Source organism: Corvus hawaiiensis, unplaced genomic scaffold (genome assembly GCF_020740725.1).
Source record: "Corvus hawaiiensis isolate bCorHaw1 unplaced genomic scaffold, bCorHaw1.pri.cur scaffold_316_ctg1, whole genome shotgun sequence".
NCBI lineage: Eukaryota > Metazoa > Chordata > Aves > Passeriformes > Corvidae > Corvus > Corvus hawaiiensis.
In genome coordinates this window covers 266-25,092 of record NW_025963359.1, presented here as the reverse complement: position 1 = coordinate 25,092, position 24,827 = coordinate 266, and the positions used below count along the sequence as shown (strand labels likewise).

General features: G+C 63.6%; 2 protein-coding genes and 2 long non-coding RNA genes across 4 annotated transcripts in view; 2 read left to right on the top strand and 2 right to left on the bottom strand.

The window, feature by feature from the left end:
* ATP4A (ATPase H+/K+ transporting subunit alpha) overlaps positions 1–20,516 on the top strand; it is a 28,668-nt gene extending 8,152 nt beyond the window's left edge. Inside the window, 14 exon segments of the mRNA XM_048293382.1 lie at positions 639–819; positions 4,693–4,862; positions 6,734–6,870; positions 7,568–7,718; positions 10,184–10,352; positions 11,571–11,725; positions 12,469–12,504; positions 12,506–12,523; positions 12,525–12,594; positions 13,672–13,817; positions 15,168–15,301; positions 18,687–18,788; positions 19,590–19,681; positions 20,289–20,516. Coding sequence (XP_048149339.1) covers positions 639–819; positions 4,693–4,862; positions 6,734–6,870; positions 7,568–7,718; positions 10,184–10,352; positions 11,571–11,725; positions 12,469–12,504; positions 12,506–12,523; positions 12,525–12,594; positions 13,672–13,817; positions 15,168–15,301; positions 18,687–18,788; positions 19,590–19,681; positions 20,289–20,317 — 1,590 coding nt within the window. The 3' untranslated portion in view covers positions 20,318–20,516.
* On the top strand, positions 17,273–18,318 carry LOC125320948. The gene is made up of 3 exons (XR_007201365.1): positions 17,273–17,309; positions 17,400–17,471; positions 18,192–18,318. It is a non-coding gene; the product is annotated as an uncharacterized LOC125320948 (long non-coding RNA).
* Positions 18,358–19,590, bottom strand: LOC125320949. The gene is made up of 2 exons (XR_007201366.1): positions 19,010–19,590; positions 18,358–18,943 (listed from the first exon to the last, which is right to left on the bottom strand). It is a non-coding gene; the product is annotated as an uncharacterized LOC125320949 (long non-coding RNA).
* Positions 20,517–21,653: 1,137 nt separating the features above from the next.
* Positions 21,654–23,718, bottom strand: LOC125320947 (transmembrane protein 147-like). Its single transcript, XM_048293383.1, has 3 exons — positions 23,608–23,718; positions 22,494–22,615; positions 21,654–21,774 (listed from the first exon to the last, which is right to left on the bottom strand). The coding sequence occupies exons 1-3, from the start codon at positions 23,632–23,634 to the stop codon at positions 21,654–21,656; spliced, it is 270 nt and encodes an 89-aa protein (XP_048149340.1). The 5' UTR covers positions 23,635–23,718.
* Positions 23,719–24,827: the final 1,109 nt, after the last annotated feature.

The window sequence follows — 24,827 nt, the reverse complement described above, 5'->3', positions numbered from 1 at the left end:
CAGCTCCTGGTGCTGAAGGGGCATTGACGGGTTATCGATGGGTTATTGATCAGTGATCGATAGGTGATCGATCGATCAGTTATCGATCGGTTATCGATCCCCGCAGGTGTCGGTGCACGAGGCGGGCTCGTGGCAGCTCCTGGTGCTGAAGGGGCATTGACGGGTTATCGATGGGTTATTGATCAGTGATCGATAGGTGATCGATCGATCAGTTATCGATCGGTTATCGATCCCCGCAGGTGTCGGTGCACGAGGCGGGCTCGCGGCAGCTCCTGGTGCTGAAGGGGCATTGATGGGTTATCGATGGGTTATTGATCAGTGATCGATAGGTGATCGATCGATCAGTTATCGATCGGTTATCGATCCCCGCAGGTGTCGGTGCACGAGGCGGGCTCGCGGCAGCTCCTGGTGCTGAAGGGGCATTGACGGGTTATCGATGGGTTATTGATCAGTGATCGATAGGTGATCGATCGATCAGTTATCGATCGGTTATCGATCCCCGCAGGTGTCGGTGCACGAGGCGGGCTCGCGGCAGCTCCTGGTGCTGAAGGGGCATTGATCAGTGATCGATGGGTTATTGATCAGTGATCGATAGGTGATCGATCGATCAGTTATCGATCGGTTATCGATCCCCGCAGGTGTCGGTGCACGAGGCGGGCTCGCGGCAGCTCCTGGTGCTGAAGGGCGCCCCCGAGCGGGTGCTGGAGCGCTGCCGGGGGGTGCTGCGGGGGGGGCGGGAGCAGCCCCTGGACCCCCGCTGGACCCAGAGCTTCGAGGGCGCCTACGCCGAGCTGGGGGGGAGGGGCGAGCGCGTGCTGGGTGAGTGGGGGGAGGGGCGGCCGGGGGGCACCCCCCCATCCCCCACCCTCGGTGTCCCCAAGCCCCGATTTCCCCCGAATTTCCCCCAAATTTCCACCCCGGTTTCCCTCAGTGTCCCCAGCGTCCTCCCAGTGTCCCCCAGTGTCCCCCCAATGTCCCCCCAGTGTCCCCCAGTGCCCCCCCAGTATCCCCAGTATCCCCCCAGCGTCCTCCCAGTGTCCCCCAGTATGCCCCAGTGTCCCCCCAGTGTCCCCTGTGTCCCCAGTGTCCCCCACTCTCTCCCCAGTGTCTCTCCAGTGTCCCCCACTGTCCCCATTATTCCCATTATCCCCACTGTCCCCAATGCCCCCCAATCCCCCCAATGTCCCCCAGTGTCCCCCAGTATCCCCAGTGTCCCCCAGTATCCCCACTGTCCCCCCACTGTCCCCCCAGTGTCCCCACTGTCCCCAATGCCCCCTACTCTCCCCAGTGTCCCCCCACTGTCCCCCCAGTGTCCCCAGTGTCCCCACTGTCCCCCACTCTCCCCAGTGTCCCCCCAGTGTCCCCCCAGTGTCTCCCCAGTGTCCCCCCAGTGTCCCCAGTGTCTCCCACTCTCCCCAGTGTCTCCCCCACTGTCCCCCCAGTATCCCCAGTATCCCCCCAGTATCCCCCCAGTGTCCCCCCAGTGTCCCCACTGTCCCCCACTGTCCCCAGTGTCCCCCCTGTGTCCCCCAGTGTCTCCCACTCCCCCCACTGTCCCCCACTCTCCCCAGTGTCCCCCCAGTGCCCCCCAGTGTCCCCAGTGTCCCCCACTCTGCCCAGTGTCCCCCCAGTGCCCCCCAGTGTCCCCCAGTGTCCCCAGTGTCCCCCACTCTGCCCAGTGTCCCCCACTGTCCCCCACTCTGCCCAGTGTCCCCCCAGTGTCCCCATTATCCCCACTGTCCCCACTGTCCCCCCAGTGTCCCCCCAGTATCCCCCAGTGTCCCCCAGTGTCCCCCGCTGTCCCTCAGTGTCCTCCCAGTGTCCCCCCACTGTCCCCCCACTGTCCCCAGCGTCCCCCACTCTCCCCAATGCCCCCCAATCCCCCCAGTGCCCCCCAGTGTCCCCTCACTGTCCCCAGTGTCCCCCACTCTCCCCACTCTCCCCAGTGCCCCCCAGTGCCCCCCCAGTGTCCCCAGTGCCCCCCGCTGTCCCCCAGTGTCCCCCACTGTTCCCCAGTCCCCCCAGTGCCCCCCGCTGTCCCCCCAGTGTCCCCAGTGTCCCTCAGTGTCCCCCCAGTGTCCCCCCAGTGTCCCCAGCGTCCCCACTGTCCCCGTTATTCCCATTATCCCCATTATCCCCGTTATCCCCCCTGTCCCCCAGTATCCCTCAGTGTCCCCCCAGTGTCCCCAGTGCCCCCCAGTGTCCCTCAGTGTCCCCCCAGTGTCCCCAGTGTCCCTCAGTGTCCCCCCAGTGTCCCCCCAGTGTCCCCAGTATCCCCCAGTGCCCCCCAGTGTCCCTCAGTGTCCTCCCAGTGTCCCCCCACTGTCCCCCCACTGTCCCCAGCGTCCCCCACTCTCCCCAATGCCCCCCAATCCCCCCAGTGCCCCCCAGTGTCCCTCAGTGTCCCCCCAGTGTCCCCAGTGTCTCCCCAGTGTCCCCCCAGTGTCCCCCGCTGTCCCCGTTATTCCCATTATCGCCATTATCCCCCCTGTCCCCCAGTATCCCCCAGTGTCCCTCGGTGTCCCCCCAGTGTCCCCAGTGTCCCCCCAGTGTCCCCAGTGTCCCCAGTGTCCCCCCAGTATCCCCCGCTGTCCCCGTTATTCCCATTATCCCCATTATCCTCAGTGTCCCCCCAGTGTCCCCCCAGTGTCCCCAGTGTCTCCCCAGTGTCCCCCCAGTGTCCCCAGTGTCCCCAGTGTCCCCCCAGTATCCCCCGCTGTCCCCGTTATTCCCATTATCCCCATTATCCTCAGTGTCCCCCCAGTGTCCCCCCAGTGTCCCCAGTGTCCCCCCCAGTGCCCCCCAGTGTCCCTCGGTGTCCCCCCGGTGTCCCCAGTGTCCCCAGTGTCCCCCCAGTGTCCCCAGTGTCCCCAGTGTCCCCCCAGTATCCCCCGCTGTCCCCGTTATTCCCATTATCCCCATTATCCTCAGTGTCCCCCCAGTGTCCCCCCAGTGTCCCCAGTATCCCCCAGTGCCCCCCAGTGTCCCTCAGTGTCCCCCCAGTGTCCCCCCAGTATCCCCCCGCTGTCCCCGTTATTCCCATTATCGCCATTATCCCCCCTGTCCCCCAGTATCCCCCAGTGTCCCTCGGTGTCCCCCCAGTGTCCCCAGTGTCCCCCCAGTGTCCCCAGTGTCCCCAGTGTCCCCCCAGTATCCCCCGCTGTCCCCATTATTCCCATTATCCCCATTATCCTCAGTGTCCCCCCAGTGTCCCCCCAGTGTCCCCAGTGTCCACCCAGTGCCCCCCAGTGTCCCTCGGTGTCCCCCCAGTGTCCCCAGTGTCCCCCCAGTATCCCCCGCTCTCTCCGTTATTCCCATTATCCCCATTATCCCCCCTGTCCCCCAGTGCCCCCCAGTGTCCCTCAGTGTCCCCCCAGTGTCCCCAGTGTCTCCCCAGTGTCCCCCCAGTATCCCCCGCTGTCCCCGTTATTCCCATTATCCCCATTATCCTCAGTGTCCCCCCAGTGTCCCCCCAGTGCCCCCAGTGTCTCCCCAGTGTCCCCCCAGTGTCCCCAGTGTCCCCAGTGTCCCCCCAGTATCCCCCGCTGTCCCCGTTATTCCCATTATCCCCATTATCCTCAGTGTCCCCCCAGTGTCCCCCCAGTGTCCCCAGTGTCCCCCCAGTGCCCCCCAGTGTCCCTCGGTGTCCCCCCGGTGTCCCCAGTGTCCCCAGTGTCCCCCCAGTGTCCCCAGTGTCCCCAGTGTCCCCCCAGTATCCCCCGCTGTCCCCGTTATTCCCATTATCCCCATTATCCTCAGTGTCCCCCCAGTGTCCCCCCAGTGTCCCCAGTATCCCCCAGTGCCCCCAGTGTCCCTCAGTGTCCCCCCAGTGTCCCCAGTGTCTCCCCAGTGTCCCCCCAGTATCCCCCGCTGTCCCCGTTATTCCCATTATCGCCATTATCCCCCCTGTCCCCCAGTATCCCCCAGTGTCCCTCGGTGTCCCCCCAGTGTCCCCAGTGTCCCCCCAGTGTCCCCAGTGTCCCCAGTGTCCCCCAGTATCCCCCGCTGTCCCCGTTATTCCCATTATCCCCATTATCCTCAGTGTCCCCCCAGTGTCCCCCCAGTGTCCCCAGTGTCCCCCCAGTGCCCCCCAGTGTCCCTCGGTGTCCCCCCAGTGTCCCCAGTGTCCCCCCAGTATCCCCCGCTGTCTCCGTTATTCCCATTATCCCCATTATCCCCCCTGTCCCCCAGTATCCCCCAGTGTCCCTCGGTGTCCCCCCAGTGTCCCCAGTGTCCCCCCAGTGTCCCCAGTGTCCCCAGTGTCCCCCAGTATCCCCCGCTGTCCCCGTTATTCCCATTATCCCCATTATCCTCAGTGTCCCCCCAGTGTCCCCCCAGTGTCCCCAGTGTCTCCCCAGTGTCCCCCCAGTGTCCCCAGTGTCCCCAGTGTCCCCCCAGTATCCCCCGCTGTCCCCGTTATTCCCATTATCCCCATTATCCTCAGTGTCCCCCCAGTGTCCCCCCAGTGTCCCCAGTGTCCCCCCAGTGCCCCCCAGTGTCCCTCGGTGTCCCCCGGTGTCCCCAGTGTCCCCAGTGTCCCCCAGTGTCCTCCAGTGTCCCCAGTGTCCCCCCAGTATCCCCCGCTGTCTCCGTTATTCCCATTATCCCCGTTATCCCCACTCTCCCCAGTGTCCCCCACTCTCCCCAGTGCCCCCCAGTATCCCCCAGTATCCCCCAGTGTCCCCCGCGCAGGTTTCAGCTGCCGCTGGCTGCCGGCCGGGACGGTGCCCGCGGGCACGGAGCCGGAGGCGCTGCCCGAGCTGGCGCAGGGGCTCTGCTTCGCGGGGCTCGTGTCCCTCATCGACCCCCCCCGCGCCACCGTGCCCCAGGCTGTGCGCAAGTGCCGGACGGCCGGAATCAGGGTAGGGGGCACCGGGGGCATCGGGGGCATCGGGGGCATCGGGGGCATCGGGGGCATTGGGGGCATCGGGGAGGGGGCATCGGGGGGAGGGGGCAGTGGGGGCATTGGAGTAGGGGGCATCAGGGGAGGGGGCAGTGGAGGAGGGGGCATCGGGGGCATTGGGGGCATCGAGGGCATCAGGGCATCGGGGGAGGGGGCATCGGGGGAGGGGCATCGGGGGAGGGGGCAGTCGGGGCATTGGGGACATCGGAGTAGGGGGCATCAGGGGAGGGGGCATCGGGGGAGGGGGCATCGGGGTATGGGCAGGGGGGGCATCGGGGGAGGGGCATCGGGGTAGGAGGGCATTGGGGGAGGGGGCATCGGGGGCATCGGGGGAGGGGCATCGGGGAAGGGGGGCATTGGGGGAGGGGCATCGGGGGCATTGGGGGCATCGGGGTAGGGACAGCGGGGGCATTGGGGACAGTGGGGACATCGGGGGCATCAGGGTATGGGGCAGTGGGGGCATTGGGGACACTGGGGGGGCATCGGGGTAGGGGGCAGCGGGGACAGAGGGGGGACAGTGGGGACAGTGGGGACATCAGGGACACCGGGGGGGGCATCAGGGTGGGGACAGCGGGGACAGAGGGGGGACAGTGGGGATATTGGGGACACTGGGGGGGCTTTGGGGACAGTGGGGGCTTTGGGGACGTGGGGACATTGGGGACACTGGGGGGGCATCAGGGTAGGGACAGTGAAGGCATTGGGGACAGTGGGGGTGTGGGGACAGTGGGGGGATGTGGGGATAGTGGGGACATTGGGGACACCAGGGACATTGGGGGGACAGTGGGGACATCGGGGGTGTGGGGACATTGGGGGCATTGGGGGGACAGTGGGGACAGCGGGGGGACAGCGAGGGCATTGGGGGACTGTGGGGACAGTGGAGGACATTGGGGACATCGGGGGTGTGGGGACATTGGGGGCATTGGGGGGACAGTGGGGACAGCGGGGGGACAGCGAGGGCATTGGGGGACAGTGGGGACAGTGGAGGACATTGGGGACATCGGGGGTGTGGGGACATTGGGGACATTGGGGGGACAGTGGGGACAGCGGGGGGACAGCGAGGGCATTGGGGGACTGTGGGGACAGTGGAGGACATTGGGGACATCGGGGGTGTGGGGACATTGGGGACATTGGGGGGACAGTGGGGACAGCGGGGGGACAGCGAGGGCATTGGGGGACTGTGGGGACAGTGGAGGACATTGGGGACATCGGGGGTGTGGGGACATTGGGGGCATTGGGGGGACAGTGGGGACAGCGGGGGGACAGCGAGGGCATTGGGGGACAGTGGGGACAGTGGAGGACATTGGGGACATCGGGGGTGTGGGGACATTGGGGACATTGGGGGGACAGTGGGGACATCGCAGGGACATCGGAGATAGTGGGGGACAGCGGGGACATTGGGGGTGTGGGGACATTGGGGACATCGTGGGGGACACTGGGGGGACATTGGGGACATCGGGGGCACATTGTGGGGACATCTGGGGGACACTGGGGGGACACGAACAGCACAGGGACACTGGGGGGACATCGGGGGGACATTGGGGACATCGTCGGGGACATCGGGGGGACATTGTGAGGACATTGGGGACATCGTGGGGGCGTGGGGACATCGGGGGGACATCTGGGGGACACTGGGGGGACACGAACAGCACAGGGACACTGGGGGGACATCGGGGGGACATTGTGAGGACATTGGGGACATCGTGGGGGTGTGGGGACATCGGGGGGACATCAGGAGGAGCTCGGGGCCATCAGGGAGGACACTGAGGGGACAGCGGAGCCCCTCCCCCCCCCCGGGTGACCCCCCGGTGTCCCCCCCCCCCCCCCCCCCAGGTGATCATGGTGACCGGTGACCACCCCATCACGGCCAAGGCCATCGCGGCGGCCGTGGGCATCATCTCGGAGGGCAGCGAGACCCCCGAGGACGTGGCCGCGCGGCTCCGGGTGCCCCTGGACCAGGTGGACCCCAGGTGTGACCCCCTCGTCCGTCCCCAAGGGGCTGCGGGGTGGGTGGTGGTGCCCCCCAGGTGTGAGCCCAGGTGTGCCCCAGGTGTGCCCCCAGGTGTTCCCAGGTGCCCCCAGGTGTGTCCCAGGTGCCCCCAGGTGTGCCCCAGGTGTGCCCCAGGTGTGCCCCAGGTGTGTCCCAGGTGCCCCCAGGTGCCCCCAGGTGTGTCCCAGGTGTGTCCCAGGTGCCCCCAGGTGTGTCCCAGGTGTGGCCCAGGTGTGCCCCAGGTGTGTCCCAGGTGCCCCCAGGTGTGCCCAGGTGTGCCCAGGTGTGACCCCTTGTCTGTCCATTATTGGGTGTGGGGTGGTGGTGGTGGCCCCCCAGCTGTCCCCAGGTGCCCCCAGGTGTGCCCCAGGTGTGCCCAGGTGTGCCCCAGGTGGACCCCAGGTGCCCCCAGGTGTGCCCAGCTGCCCCCAGCTGCCCCCAGGTGCCCCCAGGTGCCCCCAGGTGTGCCCAGGTGCGCCCAGGTGCCCCCAGGTGCCCCCAGCTGCCCCCAGGTGCCCCCAGGTGCCCCCAGGTGTGCCCAGCTGCCCCCAGGTGCCCCCAGCTGCCCCCAGGTGCCCCCAGGTGTACCCAGGTGCCCCCAGGTGCCCCCAGGTGCCCCCAGGTGTGCCCAGGTGTGCCCAGGTGCGCCCAGGTGTGCCCAGGTGTGCCCCTCGCAGGCAGGCGCGGGCGCGGGTGGTGACGGGCTCGGAGCTGGCGGCGCTGGCCCCGGGCGCGCTGGAGGCGCTGCTGCGGGCGCACCCCGAGATGGTTTTCGCCAGGACGTCCCCGCAGCAGAAACTCGTCATCGTCGAGAGCTGCCAGCGCCTGGTGGGGGCGCCGGGGGGTCCCCAATGTCCCCCCAAATCCCCCCAGTGTCCCCCCAAAGTCCCCGACACCCCCAATGTCCCCCCAAATCCCCCCAATTGTACCCAGCGTCCCCAAACCCCCCAATGTCCCTAAATCCCCCAATGTCCCCCCAATGTCCCTAAATCCACCAATGTGCCCCCAAATCCCCCCAAAGTCCCCGACACCCCCAATGTCCCCCCAATGTCCCCTCAATGTCCCCAAACCCCCCAATGTCCCCCCCCACTGTCCCCCCAAAGTCCTCCCAAAGCCCCCAATGTCCCCCCAATGTCCCCCCAATGTCCCCCCAAAGTCCCCGACACCCCCAGTGTCCCCCCAGTGTCCCCCCACTGTCCCCCCAATGTCCCCAACTCCCCAATGTCCTCCCAATGTCCCCCCAAAGTCCTCGACACCCCCAGTGTCTCCAACATCCCCAATGTCCCCAACTCCCCAATGTCCCCCCAATGTCCCCCCAATGTCCCTAAATCCACCAATGACCCCAATGTCCCCCCAAAGTCCCCCCAAAGTCCCCAAACCCCCCAATGTCCCCCCAATGTCCCCTCAATGTCCTCCCAAAGTCCCTCCAAAGTCCCTGACACCCCCAATGTTCCCCCAATCCCCCAATGTCCCCCCAAATCCCCCCAATGTCCCCCCCAATGTCCCCCCAATGTCCCCAAGCCCCCCTGTGTCCCCAAACCAACGCCCCCAACGTCCCCAACCTCCCAATGTCCCCAAATCCCCCCAATGTCCCCCCCAATGTCCCCCCAATGTCCCCAAGCCCCCCTGTGTCCCCAAACCAACGCCCCCAACGTCCCCAACCTCCCAATGTCCCCAAATCCCCCCAATGTCCCCAAACCAACTCCCCCAACGTCCCCAACCCCCCAAACCCTCCCAATGTCCCCAAATCCCCCTAACCTCCCCCAATGTCCCCAACATCCCCAATGTCCCTAAATCCACCAATGACCCCAATGTCCCCAAATCCCCCTCAATTGTCCCCAAACTCCCCCTCAATGTCCCCAAACTCCCCCGATGTCCCCAAACCCCCTCAATGGCCCCAACGCTCTCAGTGTCCTCTGATGTCCCCAATTCCCCCAATGTCCCCAAACCAACGCCCCCAATGTCCCCAATGTCCCCGAATCCCCAATGTCCCCCAATGTCTCTGACATCTCCAACCCCCCCAATGTCCCCAATGTCCCCAAATCCCCCAACCCCCCCCAATGTCCCCAACCCCCCCAATGTCCCCAATGTCCCCAAATCCCCAATGTCCCCCAATGTCTCTGATATCTCCAACCCCCCCAATGTCCCCAAACCCCCCAACCCCCCCAACATCCCCAATGTCCCCCAAATCCCCCCAATGTCCCCCCAAAGTCCCCAAACCCCCCAATGTCTCCTCAATGTCCTCCCAATGTCCCCCCAAAGTCCCTCACACCCCCAATGTCCCCCCAAAGTCCCCCCAAATCCCCCCAATGTCCCCCCAATGTCCCCAAACCCCCAATGTCCCCCCCCACTGTCCCCCCCAAAGTCCTCCCAAAGCCCCCAATGTCCCCCCAATGTCCCCCCAAAGTCCTCGACACCCCCAGTGTCTCCAACATCCCCAATGTCCCCAACTCCCCAATCTCCCCCCAATGTCCCCCCAATGTCCCCCCAATGTCCCTAAATCCACCAATGTCCCCCCAAAGTCCCCCCAAAGTCCCCAAACCCCCCAATGTCCTCCCCAATTTTCCCCCCAATGTCCCCTCAATGTCCTCCCAAAGTCCCCCCAAAGTCCCTGACACCCCCAATGTCCCCCCAATGTCCCCCCAAATCCCCCCAATGTCCCCCCAATGTCCCCCCAATGTCCCTAAATCCACCAATGTCCTCCCAAAGTCCCCCCAAAGTCCCTGACACCCCCAATGTCCCCCCAAAGTCCCCCCAAATCCCCCCAATCTCCCCCCAATGTCCCCCCAATGTCCCCAATGTCCCTAAATCCACCAATGTCCCCCCAAAGTCCCCCCAAAGTCCCCAAACCCCCCAATGTCCTCCCCAATTTTCCCCCCAATGTCCCCTCAATGTCCTCCCAAAGTCCCCCCAAAGTCCCTGACACCCCCAATGTCCCCCCAAAGTCCCCCCAAATCCCCCCAATGTCCCCCCAATGTCCCCCCAATGTCCCCCCAATGTCCCTAAATCCACCAATGTCCCCCCAAAGTCCCCCCAAAGTCCCCCCAATGTCCCCCCAAAGTCCCTGACACCCCCAATGTCCCCCCAAATCCCCCCAATGTCCCCCCAATGTCCCCCCAAAGTCCCCCCAAATCCCCCCAATGTCCCCCCAATGTCCCCCCAATGTCCCCAAACCCCCCCAGGCCCCCCAAATCCCCCCAATGTCCCCAAATCCCCCAAATCCCCAGTGTCCCCCAACGTCCCTGACACCCCCAACCCCTCAACGTCCCCGTTGTCCCCCCCGGTGTCCCCAGGGCGCCATCGTGGCCGTGACCGGCGACGGCGTCAACGACTCGCCGGCCCTGAAGAAAGCCGACATCGGGGTGGCCATGGGCATCGCCGGCTCGGACGCCGCCAAGAACGCGGCCGACATGATCCTGCTGGACGACAACTTCGCCTCCATCGTCACCGGCGTCGAGCAGGGTGGGCAGCGGGGGGACCAATTTTGGGGGGAAAAAACCCCTTTTTTGGTCAATTTTTTGGGGTTTTTTTTTCGGTTTTTTGTGGATTTTTTGGGGTTTTTTGTTGATTTTTTGGGGGTTTTTTTTGTTGGTTTTTTTGTTCTTTTTTGTGGTTTTTTTGTTGCTTTTTTTAGGGTGTTTTTGTTGGGTTTTTTGTCTTTTTTGGTGGTTTTTTGTTGGGTTTTTGGGGGTTTTTTTGTGTGTTTTTTTGATCTTTTTTTGTGGTTTTTGTTGGTTTTTTGGGGTTTTTTGGTTGGTTTTTTTGTTCTTTTTTGTGGTTTTTTGTTGATTTTTTGGGGTTTTTTTGTTGGTTTTTTTGTTCTTTTTTGTGTTTTTTCTTGCTTTTTTGTGGTTTTTTTGTTGGTTTTTTTTATCAGTTTTTTGTGGTTTTTTCTTGGTTTTTTGTGTTTTTTTGTTGATTTTTTGGGGTTTTTTTCTGGTTTTTTTCTTGCTTTTTTGGGGTTTTTTTGGTCGGTTTTCTGTCGGTTTTTTTGTTGGTTTTTTTGTCCCTTTTTTGTCGTTTTTTGTTGATTTATTGGGGTTTTTTGTTGGTTTTTTTGTCCTTTCTTTGTGTTTTTTGTTGGTTTTTTGGGGGGTTTTTTGTTGGTTTTTTTGGGTGTTTTTTGGTTTTTTTTTCCTTGCTTTTTTGGGTTTTTTTGTTGGTTTTCTGTCGGGTTTTTTTTTTGTTTTTTTGGTTGGATTTTCGGGGCTTTTTGTTGGGTTTTTGGGTTCTTTTGGTCTTTTTTGTTGGTTCTTGGTCGTTTCTTTTTTGTTATTTCTTTTTTGTTGTTCTTTGTTGCCGTTTTTGTTGTTTTTTGTCTTTTTTGTTGGGTTTTTTGGGAGTTTTTTTGGTGTTCTTTTTTGTTGCTGTTTCTGTTGTTTTTCATTTTTTTTGTTGGCTTTTTTGGGGGTTTTTTGGGGTATTTTGTTGCTGTTTCTGTTGGTTTTTTGTCTTTTTTTGTTGGGTTTTTTGGGATTTTTTATTGCCCTTTTTGTTGGTTTTTCATCTTTTTTTGTCGGGTTTTTGAGGGTTTTTTTTTCTCCTTGTTCTTTTTTTGTCCTTTTTTCTTGGTATTTCGTTGTTGCTTTCCGTTGTTTTTCGTCGATATTTTTAGGGGTGTGGTTTTTTGTCCTTTTCCGGTCGTTTTTATGGATTTTTCCCGCTCCTTTCCCCCCTCAGGGCGGCTGATTTTCGACAACCTGAAGAAATCCATCGCCTACACGCTGACCAAGAACATCCCCGAGCTGACGCCGTACCTGATCTACATCACGGCCAGCGTGCCGCTGCCGCTGGGCTGCATCACCATCCTCTTCATCGAGCTCTGCACCGACATCGTGAGCGCACCTGGGCACACCTGGGGGCACCTGGGGGCACCTGGGGGCACCTGGGGGCAGCTGGGGGGCAACTGGGGGGCAACTGGGGGCACCTGGGGGCACCTGGGGGCAGCTGGGGGGCAGCTGGGGGCAGCTGGGGGGCAACTGGGGGCATCTGGGGGCAGCTGGGGTTACCTGGGGGGCACCTGGGGGGCAACTGGGGGCATCTGGGGGGCATCTGGGGGCACCTGGGGGGCACCTGAAGTTACCTGGGGGGCACCTGGGGTTACCTGGGGGGCACCTTGGGGCACCTGAAGTTACCTGGGGGCACCTGGGGGGCACCTGAGGTTACCTGGGGGGCACCTGGGGTTACCTGGGGGGCACCTTGGGGCACCTGAAGTTACCTGAGGTTACCTGGGGGGCACCTGAGGTTACCTGGGGGGCACCTGGGGTTACCTGGGGGGCACCTTGGGGCACCTGAAGTTACCTGGGGGCACCTGGGGGGCACCTTGGGGCACCTGGGGGGCACCTGGGCACACCTGGGGCACACCTGGGGCACACCTGGGGTCACCGGAGCTCACTTGTGCTCACCTGGGCTCACCTGGGGTTTCTCAGGTGCATTTCGGTGCCCCCCAGGTGCATTTTGAGGTCATTCCGGTGGAATTTGGTGCCCCCCAGGTGCATTTCGGTGCCCCCCAGGTGTGCCGGCGTGCCCGGCGCTGGGGGCAGGGTCTCACCTGGGCACCGCTCACCTGTGCCCGCAGTTCCCGTCGGTGTCGCTGGCGTACGAGCGCGCCGAGGAGCGACATCATGCACCTGAAAACCGCGCAACCCCCGGCGCGACCGCTTGGTCAACGAGCCCCTGGCGGCCTACTCGTACTTCCAGATAGGTGAGCGGCACAGCTGGGCGGCACGCCTGGGGCCGGGGCTACCGGCCATGGGCTACCGGCCATGGGCTACCGGGGATGGGCTACCTGGGGCTGGGGCTACCGGCCATGGGCTACCGGCCATGGGCTACCTGGGATGGGCTACCTGGGGCTGGGGCTACCGGCCATGGGCTACCTGGGATGGGCTACCTGGGGCTGGGGCTACCGGCCATGGGCTACCTGGGATGGGCTACCTGGGGCTGGGGCTACCGGCCATGGGCTACCTGGGGCCGGGGCTACCAGTGATGAGCTACCAGCGATGGGCTACCGGCGATGGGGCTACCTGGGTGCCCCCACACCTGGGCTGGGGTTACCGGGGATGGGCTACCTGGGGCTGGGGCTACCTGGGGCTGGGGCTACCTGGGGCCGGGGCTACCGGCGATGGGCTACCGGCCATGGGCTACCTGGGATGGGGTTACCTGGGCTGGGGCTACCTGGGCTGGGGTTACCTGGGCGGGGGCTACCGGCCATGGGCTACCGGCGATGGGGCTACCGGCGATGGGCTACCGGGGATGGGGCTACCTGGGGCTGGGGCTACCTGGGCTGGGGCTACCTGGGGCCGGGGCTACCGGCGATGGGCTACCGGCGATGGGCTACCGGGGATGGGGCTACCTGGGGCTGGGGCTACCTGGGCTGGGGCTACCTGGGCGGGGGCTACCTGGGTGCCCCTACACCTGGGGCTGGGGCTACCTGGGGCTGGGGCTACCTGGGATGGGCTACCTGGGCTGGGGTTACCTGGAACCAGGGTTACCTGGGCTGGGGCTACCTGGGCTGGGGTTACCTGGGCTGGGGCTACCTGGGCTGGGGTTACCTGGGCTGGGGTTACCTGGGTGCCCCCACACCTGGGGCTGGGGCTACCTGGGCTGGGGCTACCTGGAACCAGTCTATGTGGGGCTGGGCTACCTGGGTGCCCCCACACCTGGAACCGGGGCTACCTGGGCTGGGGCTACCTGACTTTGGCATTACCTGGGTGCCCCCACACTCGGCTCCTTTGCCCACCTGCCTCCTTGCCCACCTGTTCGCCCCTCCCCCCCCCCGCAGGTGCCATCCAGTCCTTCGCCGGCTTCACCGATTACTTCGTGGCCATGGCGCAGGAGGGCTGGTGGCCACTGCTGGTGCTGGGGCTGCGGCCGCGCTGGGAGGACCCTCACGAGCAGGAGCTGCAGGACAGCTACGGCCAGCAGTGGGTGCGTGCGGCCCCTGCCCCCTTAGGGCTCACCTGAGCCCCGCCCCGTGCCCACCTGAGCTGTGCCCACCTGAGCCGTGCTCACCTGAGCCGCGCCCCGTGCCCACCTGAGCGCCGTGCCCACCTGAGCACTGCGCCCACCTGAGCCCCGCTCAGCGCTTACCTGAGCGCCGTGCCCACCTGAGCGCCCTGCCCACCTGAGCGCCGTGCCCACCTGAGCGCCATGCCCACCTGAGCCGTGCCCACCTGAGCCCCGCTCAGCGCTTACCTGAGCGCCGTGCCCACCTGAGCGCCATGCCCACCTGAGCTGTGCCCACCTGAGCACCGCCCCGTGCCCACCTGAGCCGTGCCCACCTGAGCCGTGCCCACCTGAGCTGTGCCCACCGGAGCCCCGCCCCATGCTCACCTGAGTGCCATGTCCACCTGACCCCCACCCAGCGCTCACCTGAGCCGTGCCCACCTGAGCACTGCGCCCACCTGAGCCATGCCCACCTGAGCCCTGCCCAGCGCTCACCTGAGTGCCATGTCCACCTGAGCCCCGCCCAGCGCTCACCTGAGCTGTGCCCACCTGAGCACTGCGCCCACCTGAGCCCCGCTCAGCACTTACCTGAGCGCCGTGCCCACCTGAGCGCCGTGCCCACTTGAGCCGTGCTCACCTGAGTGCCATGCCCACCTGAGCCCTGCCCAGCGCTCACCTGTGTGCTGTGCCCACCTGAGCGCCGTGCCCACCTGAGCCATGCCCACCTGAGCGCCGTGCCCAGCGCTCACCTGAGTGCAATGTCCACCTGAGCGCCATGCTCACCTGAGCTGTGCCCACCTGAGCACTGCGCCCACCTGAGCCTCGCTCAGCGCTTACCTGAGCCCCACCCCGCGCTCACCTGAGCGCCGTGCCCACCTGAGCCATGCCCACCTGAGCCCCGCCCAGCACTCACCTGAGCGCTGTGCCCACCTGAGCCGTGCCCCACCTGAGCCCCACCCCGCGCTCACCTGAGCGCTGTGCCCACCTGAGCGCTGTGCCCACCTGAGCCATGCCCACCTGAGCCCCACCCCGCGCTCACCTGAGCGCTGTGCCCACCTGAGCGCCGTGCCCACCTGAGCCGTGCCCACCTGAGCCCCGCCCAGCACTCACCTGAGCGCCGTGCCCACCTGAGCCGTGCCCACCTGAGCGCCGTGCTCACCTGAGCCATGCCCACCTGAGCCGTGCCCACCTGAGCGCCGTGCCCACCTGAGTGCCGCGCTCACCTGAGCCGTGCTCACCTGAGCCCCACCCCTCGCTCACCTGAGCGCCGTGCCCACCTGAGTGCCGTGCCCACCTGGGCGCCGCGCTCACCTGAGCCGTGCCCGCCCGCAGACGTTTGAGCAGCGCCGGTACCAGCAGTACACCTGCTACACCGTGTTCTTCATCAGCATCGAGATGTGCCAGATCGCCGACGTGCTGATCCGCAAGACGCGCCGGCTGTCCCTGCTCCAGCAGGGGGCGCTGCGGTACCCGGGGGGGGGCAGCTGGGCACACCTGGGCACACCTGGGCACACCTGGGCACACACCAGGGCACACACACCCGGGCACACCTGGGCGCACCTGGGCACACCTGGGCACACCTGGGGGCACACACACCTGGGGGCACACACACCTGGGCACACCTGGGGGCACACACACCTGGGGGCACACACACCTGGGCACACCTGGGGCACAGCTGGGGACAGGTGTGGGGTGGGACAGGCGCGGGGCAGGTGTGCGTAGGTATAAACCAGCGGGCACAGGTGGGCACTGGGGGCAGGTGGGCACAGGTGCGACACAGGTACGAGAGATGCCAGGTGGCACAGGCGGTACAGGTGTTACTGGTGGCACCGGTGTTATAGGCTGTACAGGTGGCACAGGTGGCACAGGCTGTACAGGTGGCACAGGTGTTACAGGTGTTAAAGGTAGCACAGGTGGCACAGGTGACAGGTGGCACAGGCTGTACAGGTGTTACACGTAGCACAGGTGGTACAGGTGGCACAGGTGACAGGTGGCACAGGCTGTACAGGTGTTACACGTAGCACAGGTGGTATAGGTGGCACAGGTGCCACAGGTGGTACAGGTAACATGGTACAGGTGTTATAGGTGTTACAGGCAGCCCGAGGCTGTACAGGTGCCACAGGTGGCACAGGCTGTACAGGTGGCACAGGTGGCACAGGTGTTGTAGGTATTACAGGCGGCACGGGTGGCACAGGTGCCACAGGTGCTACAGGCTGTATGGATGTTACACGTAGCACAGGCAGCACAGGTGGTACAGGTGCCACAGGTGCCACAGGTGGTGTAGGTATTACAGGTGGCACAGGTGGTACAGGTGGCACAGGCTGTACAGGTGTTATAGGTAGCACAGGTGGCACAGGCTGTACAGGTGGCACAGGTGGCACAGGTGCCACAGGCTGTATGGGTGTTACATGTAGCACAAGTAGCACAGGTGGCACAGGCGGCACAGCTGGCACAGGCTGTATGGGTGTTACAGGTAGCACAGGTGCCACAGGTGCCACAGGTGCCACAGGTGGTGTAGGTGTTACAGGTGCCCCAGGTGGCACAGGTGCCACAGGCTGTGTGGATGTTACACGTAGCACAGGTGGTACAGGTGGTACAGGTGGTACAGGTGGCACAGGCTGTGTGGATGTTACACGTAGCACAGGTGGCACAGGTGGCACAGGCTGTACGGATGTTACACGTAGCACAGGTGGTACAGGTGGCACAGGTGGCACAGGTGGCACAGGCTGTGTGGATGTTACACGTAGCACAGGTGGCACAGGTGCCACAGGCTGTGTGGATGTTACACGTAGCACAGGTGCCCCAGGTGGCACAGGTGGCACAGGCCATACGGATGTTACACGTAGCACAGGTGCCCCAGGTGGCACAGGTGGCACAGGCCGTACGGATGTTACACGTAGCACAGGTGGCACAGGTGCCCCAGGTGCCCCAGGTGGCACAGGCCGTACGGATGTTACAACGTAGCACAGGTGCCACAGGTGCCACAGGTGTTGTAGGTATTACAGGTGCCCCAGGTGGCACAGGTGCCACAGGCTGTACGGATGTTACACGTAGCACAGGTGGTACAGGTGGCACAGGTGGCACAGGTGGCACAGGCTGTACGGATGTTACACGTAGCACAGGTGGCACAGGTGGCACAGGCTGTACGGATGTTACACGTGGCACAGGTGGCACAGGTGGCACAGGCTGTACGGATGTTACACGTAGCACAGGTGGTACAGGTGGCACAGGTGGCACAGGTGGCACAGGCTGTACGGATGTTACACGTGGCACAGGTGGCACAGGTGGCACAGGCTGTACGGATGTTACACGTAGCACAGGTGGCACAGGTGGCACAGGCTGTACGGATGTTACACGTGGCACAGGTGGCACAGGTGCCACAGGCTGTACGGATGTTACACGTAGCACAGGTGGTTACAGGTGGCACAGGTGCCACAGGCTGTGTGGATGTTACACGTAGCACAGGTGGTACAGGTGGTACAGGTGGCACAGGTGGCACAGGTGCCACAGGCTGTACGGATGTTACACGTAGCACAGGTGGCACAGGTGCCCCAGGTGGCACAGGTGGCACAGGCCGTACGGATGTTACACGTAGCACAGGTGCCACAGGTGCCACAGGTGTTGTAGGTATTACAGGTGCCCCAGGTGGCACAGGTGCCACAGGCTGTACGGATGTTACACGTAGCACAGGTGGTACAGGTGGCACAGGTGGCACAGGTGCCACAGGCTGTACGGATGTTACACGTAGCACAGGTGGTACAGGTGGCACAGGTGGCACAGGTGGCACAGGCTGTACGGATGTTACACGTAGCACAGGTGGCACAGGTGGCACAGGCTGTACGGATGTTACACGTGGCACAGGTGGCACAGGTGGCACAGGCTGTACGGATGTTACACGTAGCACAGGTGGTACAGGTGGCACAGGTGGCACAGGTGGCACAGGCTGTACGGATGTTACACGTGGCACAGGTGGCACAGGTGGCACAGGCTGTACGGATGTTACACGTAGCACAGGTGGCACAGGTGGCACAGGCTGTACGGATGTTACACGTGGCACAGGTGGCACAGGTGCCACAGGCTGTACGGATGTTACACGTAGCACAGGTGGTACAGGTGGTACAGGTGGCACAGGTGGCACAGGTGGCACAGGCTGTACGGATGTTACACGTAGCACAGGTGGTACAGGTGGTACAGGCTGTGTGGATGTTACACGTAGCACAAGTAGCACAGGTGGTACAGGTGGCACAGGTGCCACAGGCTGTGTGGATGTTACACGTAGCACAGGTGGTACAGGTGGTACAGGTGGCACAGGTGGCACAGGTGCCACAGGCTGTACGGATGTTACACGTAGCACAGGTGGCACAGGTGCCCCAGGTGGCACAGGTGGCACAGGCCGTACGGATGTTACACGTAGCACAGGTGCCACAGGTGCCACAGGTGTTGTAGGTATTACAGGTGCCCCAGGTGGCACAGGTGCCACAGGCTGTGTGGATGTTACACGTAGCACAGGTGGTACAGGTGGTACAGGTGGCACAGGTGCCACAGGCTGTACGGATGTTACACGTAGCACAGGTGGCACAGGTGGCACAGGTGGCACAGGCTGTGTGGATGTTACACGTAGCACAGGTGGCACAGGTGGCACAGGCTGTACGGATGTTACACGTAGCACAGGTGGTACAGGTGGTACAGGTGGCACAGGTGGCACAGGCTGTACGGATGTTACACGTAGCACAGGTGGTACAGGTGGCACAGGTGGCACAGGTGGCACAGGCTGTGTGGATGTTACACGTAGCACAGGTGCCCCAGGTGGCACAGGTGCCACAGGTGGTCGTCCGTCCGTGTGCCCGGCAGGAACCGGATCCTGGTGGTGGCCATCGTGTTCCAGGTGTCCATCGGCTGCTTCCTCTGCTACTGCCCCGGCATGCCCAACGTCTTCAACTTCATGCCCATCAGGTGTGCCCGCGCACCTGCGACCCACCTGGGCACTTGCAACCCACCTGGGCACCTTCCTGGGCGCCCGGGATCCACCTGGGCACCTCCCTGGGCGCCTGGGACCCACCTGGGCACCTCCCTGGGCACCTGGGACTCACCAGGACCCACCTGGGCACCTCCCTGGGCACCTTCCTGGGCGCCTGGGACCCACCTGGGACCCACCTGGGCACCTCCCTGGGCACCTGGGACTCACCGGGACCCACCTGGGCACCTCCCTGGGTGCCTGGGACCCACCTGGGACCCCCTCACACACCTGGGACTCCCCTGGGCACCTGGGACCCACCTGGGACCCACCTGGGCACCTCCCTGGGCACCTGGGACCCACCTGGGCACCTTCCTGGGCACCTGGGACCCACCTGGGACCCCCCTGGGCACCTGGGACCCACCTGGGACCCCCCTGGGACCCACCTGGGCACCTCCCTGGGCGCCTGGGACCCACCTGGGACTCACCTGGGCACCTCCCTGGGCACCTGGGACCCACCTGGGACCCCCCTGGGCACCTGGGACCCACCTGGACCCACCTGGGCACCTGGGACCCCCCTGAACACACCTGGGCACCTCCCCGCACACCTGGGCCACCCTGGGCACATCTGGGACCCCCCTGGGCACACCTGGGAACCCCCTGGGCACACCTGGGAACCCCCTGGACACACCTGGGCCCCCCATGGCACATCTGGGACCCTCCTGGGGCACACCTGGCACACCTGGGGCACACCTGGGCACACCTGGGCGCCCTTGAGCGCGTGCCCGCCCCTCCCGCAGGTTCCAGTGGTGGTTGGTGCCGATGCCCTTCGGGCTCCTCATCCTCGTCTACGACGAGATCCGGAAACTCGGAGTGCGGCGGCACCCGGGCAGTGAGTGACACCTGGGCACACCTGGGCACACCTGGGGGCACCTGGGAGGCACCTGGGGGCACCTGGGGGGCACCTGGGGGGAGCTGGGGCAGTGAGTGACACCTGGGCACACCTGGGGGCACACCTGGGGCACACCTGGGGGTAGCTGGGGGCACCTGGGGCACACCTGGGGCACATCTGGGGACACACCTGGGGGGGCTGGGGGCACCTGGGGCACACCTGGGGCACATCTGGGGATACACCTGGGGGGGGCTGGGGCACCTGGGGGGCACCTGGGGGGAGCTGGGGCAGTGAGTGACACCTGGGCACACCTGGGGGCACACCTGGGGCACACCTGGGGGTAGCTGGGGGCACCTGGGGGGTACCTGGGGGCACACCTGCGACAGCTCGGGGTACCTGGGGAGACACCTGGGGCACCTGAGGGGAGCTGGGGGCACCTGGGGGGCACTTGGGGGCATCTGGGGCACACTTGGGGCACACCTGGGCGGAGCTGGGAACACCTGGGGATGGCTGAGGGCACCCGGGCACAGCTGGGGGCACCTGGGGCACACCTGGGGCACACCTGGGTGCTGCCCCACCCTCACCTCTCCACCTTCTCTCCCCCCAGGTTGGTGGGACCGGGAGCTTTACTACTGACGGGAGCGGCCGCGGCACCTGCGGGCACCTGGGGGGCACCTGTGGGCACCTGGGGGGCACCTGGGAGCCCCCTCGGAGCCTCCCCGAACACCTGGTGCCCACCTGAGACCCCTCCCCGGACCCCCAACCTCCCCCTCCCCTCGCACCCATCCCCCCCAAATAAAGACTCAGGCGACTCTGCCAGGTGTGCCCAGGTGTGCCCAGGTGTGCCCGGGGGCGTTTATTGCGCGGGGGGCACGGGGTGGGGGGAGGGGCACCAGCAGCTGCAGCGCACCTGGGCCCCCTCCCCCCACACCTGTCGGTGCCATGCAGAGGCTCCGGAGTGCCCAGCTGGGCTCAGGTGGGCACAGGTGAGCTCAGATGGGCTCCGGCGTGCCCAGGTGGGCTCAGGTGGGCACAGGTGAGCTCAGATGGGCTCCGGCATGCCCAGGTGGGCTCAGGTGGGCACAGGTGAGCCCAGGTGGGCTCCGGCGTGCCCAGGTGGGCTCAGATGCGCCCGAGTGTGCCCAGGTGGGCTCAAGCATGTCCAGGTGTGCCCAGGTGGGCTCAGGTGGGCACAGGTGGGCTCCGGCATGCCCAGGTGGGCACAGGTGAGCCCAGGTGGGCTCCGGCATGCCCAGGTGGGCTCAGGTGGGCACAGGTGAGCCCAGGTGGGCTCCGGCGTGCCCAGATGGGCTCCAGCGTGCCCAGGTGAGCCCAGGTGGGCTCCGGCGTGCCCAGGTGGGCTCAGATGCGCCCGAGTGTGCCCAGGTGGGCTCAAGCATGTCCAGGTGTGCCCAGGTGGGCTCAAGTGGGCACAGGTGGGCTCCGGCATGCCCAGGTGGGCACAGGTGAGCCCAGGTGGGCTCCGGCATGCCCAGGTGAGCCCAGGTGGGCTCCGGCGTGCCCAGGTGGGCTCAGATGCGCCCGAGTGTGCCCAGGTGGGCTCAAGCATGTCCAGGTGTGCCCAGGTGGGCTCAGATGGGCTCTGGTGTGCCCAGGTGGGCTCTGGCATGTCCAGGTGTGCCCAGGTGGGCTCCAGCGTGCCCAGGTGCGTCCAGGTGGCCCCAGGTACACCCAGGTGGGCTCAGGTGCACCCAGGTGGGCACAGATGGGCTCCGGCGTGCCCAGGTGTGCCCAGGTGCACCCAAGTGGGCTCAGATGGGCTCCGGTGTGCCCAGGTGCACCCAGGTGGGCTCTGGCACGTCCAGGTGCTCCCAGGTGTGCCCAGGTGGGCACAGATGGGCTCAGGTGCATCGAGGTGGGCTCCGGCGTGCCCAGGTGCTCCCAGGTGCTCCCAGGTGTGCCCAGGTGGGCTCCGGCGTGCCCAGGTGTGCCCAGGTGTGCCCAGGTGTGCTCAGGGCGGGGGCAGCAGTGGCACCAGCAGCCGCAGCGCCCCCAGCCCCAGCGCGGCCGCCCCCAGCGCCCGCAGCCCCAGCGCCCCCCAGGGGCCGAGCCCCAGCGCCTGCCCCGCCCACCTGCGGGGAAAGGGGCGGGGCTTCAGTGGCCACGCCCACCCCCGGCCACGCCCCGCTGACCACGCCCACCACTGACCACGCCCCCTCCGCTGCCTCCCGCTGACCACGCCCCTCCCCGCCGTGAGGCCACGCCCACTTTCGGCCCGCCCCCATTACTGGCCACGCCCCCCTTTTCCCACAGCCCCCTCCCCAAATTCCCAGGCCCCTCCCCCACTCCTGAGCCCCCTTCCCGAATTCCCAAACTCCCCTCCCCCCATCAGGGACCCCTCCCCATTCTCAGGGCCCCTCCCCCACTCTCACCTCATTAGGGACCCCTCCCCCACACAACCCCCACACATCGCCCCTCCCCCACCCCCCAGCCCCTCCCCCTCACCCGGTCAGGAACCCCTCGTAGGCCCCTCCCCCAACCCCCGAGCCCCTCCCCCACATCGCCCCTCCCCCACCCCACATCGCCCCTCCCCCACCCCCCCAGCCCCTCCCCCACCCCGCCCCTCCCCCTCACCCGGTCAGGAACCCCTCGTAGGCCCCTCCCCCACCCCACATCGCCCCTCCCCCACCCCTCGTAGGCCCCTCCCCCACCCCCCAGCCCCTCCCCCACCCCACATCGCCCCTCCCCCACCCCTCGTAGGCCCCTCCCCCACCCCCCAGCCCCTCCCCCACCCCACATCGCCCCTCCCCCACCCCCCCAGCCCCTCCCCCACCCCGCCCCTCCCCCTCACCCGGTCAGGAACCCCTCGTAGGCCGCGGCCGCCAGGAGCCCCCCCAGGGGCAGCCGCAGGGGGGAGGGGAGGTCGTGGCGCCCCGAGGCCCAGAGCAGCGCGGCCGCGGCCACGTGGCGCACCTGGGGGCACGGACCAGTACGGACCAGTTAGGGACTGGCTAGAGACCGGTACAGACCAGTATGGACCAGTTAGGGACTGGTTAGAGATCGGTACAGGCCAGTACAGACCAGTACGGACCAGTTAGGGACGGGTATGGACCAGTTAGGGACTGGTTAGGGACCGGTACAGACCAGTATGGACCAGTTAGGGACTGGTTAGAGACTGGTACAGACCAGTACGGACCAGTTAGGGACTGGTTAGAGATCGGTACAGACCAGTACGGACCACTTAGGGACGGGTATGGACCAGTTAGGGACTGGTTAGAGACCGGTACGAACCAGTTAGAGATCAGTACAGACCAGTATGGACCAGTTAGGGACTGGCTAGAGACCGGTACGGACCAGTTAGTGACCGATACAGACCAGTACGGACCAGGTAGAAACTCGTTAGAGACCGGTACAGACCAGTGCGACCAGTACAGACCAGTTAGGGACCAGTATAGACTGGTACAGACCAGTACAGACCAGTTAGGGAGTGGTTAGAGACTGGTACAGACCAGTATGGACCAGTTAGGGACTGGTTAGAGACTGGTACAGACCAGCTAGGGACCAGTATGGACCAGTTAGGGACTGGTTAAAGACCGGTACAGACCAGTACGGACCGGTTAGAGACCAGTTAGAGACCGGTACAGACCAGTTACACACCAGTGACTCCCAGTAAAAAACCAGTTACCAACCAGTTACAAACCAGTAACCAACCAGCTGCCTCCCAGTCCCTCCCAATCCCCTCCCAGTTCCCTCCCAATCCCCCCCAGTCCCCTCCAGTCCATCCCAATCCCCTCCCAGTCCCTCCCAGTCGCTCCCAGTCCCTCCCAGTCCATCCCAGTCCCTCCCAGTCGCTCCCAGTCCATCCCAGTCCCCCCCAGTCCCTCCCAGTCGCTCCCAGTCCCTCCCAGTGCCCTCCCAGTCCCTCCCAATCCCCCCCAGTCGCTCCCAGTCCCTCCCAGTCTCACCAGGCTGATGTTGGAGTCCAGCCCCATCTGGAGGTGCCTCCAGTCGAACTCCACCCCCCGCGCCCCCACCCACAGCGGGACACACCTGGGAGAGCCCAAAAAACCCCAAATCAGCCCCCAAAACCCCAAATTCAGCCCCAAAAACCCCAAAATCACCCCAAAATCACCCAAATTCAGCCCAAAATCACCCAAATTCAGCTCAAAAACCCCAAATTCAGCCCAAAATCACCCCAAAATCCCTGAATTCACCCCAAAATCCCACAAATTCAGCCCAAAATCACCCAAAATCACCCCGAAATCACCCAAAATCCCACAAATTCAGCCCAAAATCACCCAAATTCACCCAAAATCACCCCAAATCACCCAAATTCAGCCCAAAACCACCCCAAAATCACCCAAAATCCCCCAAATTCACCCCAAAATCACCCAAAATACCCCGAATTCACCCCAAAATCACCCCCAAATCCCCCAAATCCACGCCAAATCCCCAAATTCACCCCAATACACCCCCAAATTCACCCCAAAATCACCCAAAATACCCCAAATTCACCCAAAACCCACCAAATTCACCCCCAAATCCCCCAAATTCGCCCCAAAATCCCACAAAATCACCCAAAAATCCCCCAAATTCCCCCAAAAGCCCAAATCCCCCAAATTCCTGCCGAATCCCTCCCAAACCCACCAAAAACTCCCCAAAAATCCCCCCCAAATTTCCCCAAAAATTCCCCCAAAAAATCCCAAAAAATGTTCCCCGAAAATCCTCAAAAATCTCAAAAAAATCCCCCAAATCCCCCAAAATTCCCCAGAAAAATCTCCCCCAAAATTCCCAAAAATTCCCCAAAATCCCCACAACCCGCCAATAGTCTCTTTTTCCCAAAAAAAATTCCCCAAAAATCCCCTAAAAAATCCCAAAAAATCCCCAAAAAATCTAAATCCCTCAAAAATCCAAAAAAATTCCCAAAAATTCCCCAAATTCCCTGAAATCCCCCAAATTCCCCAATATTCCCTTTTCCCAAAAAAAAAACCCCTCAAAAATCCCCCCAAAAAATCAAAAAAATTCAAAATAATTCCCAAAAAATTCCCCAAAAATTCCCAAAAAATCCAAAAAAATTCCCTAAAAGAATCCCAGAATTTCCCCAAATTCCCTGAAATCCCCAAAATTCCCCAATATTCCCTTTTTCCCAAAAAAAGCCCTCAAAACCCCCTAAAAAAAACCCCCA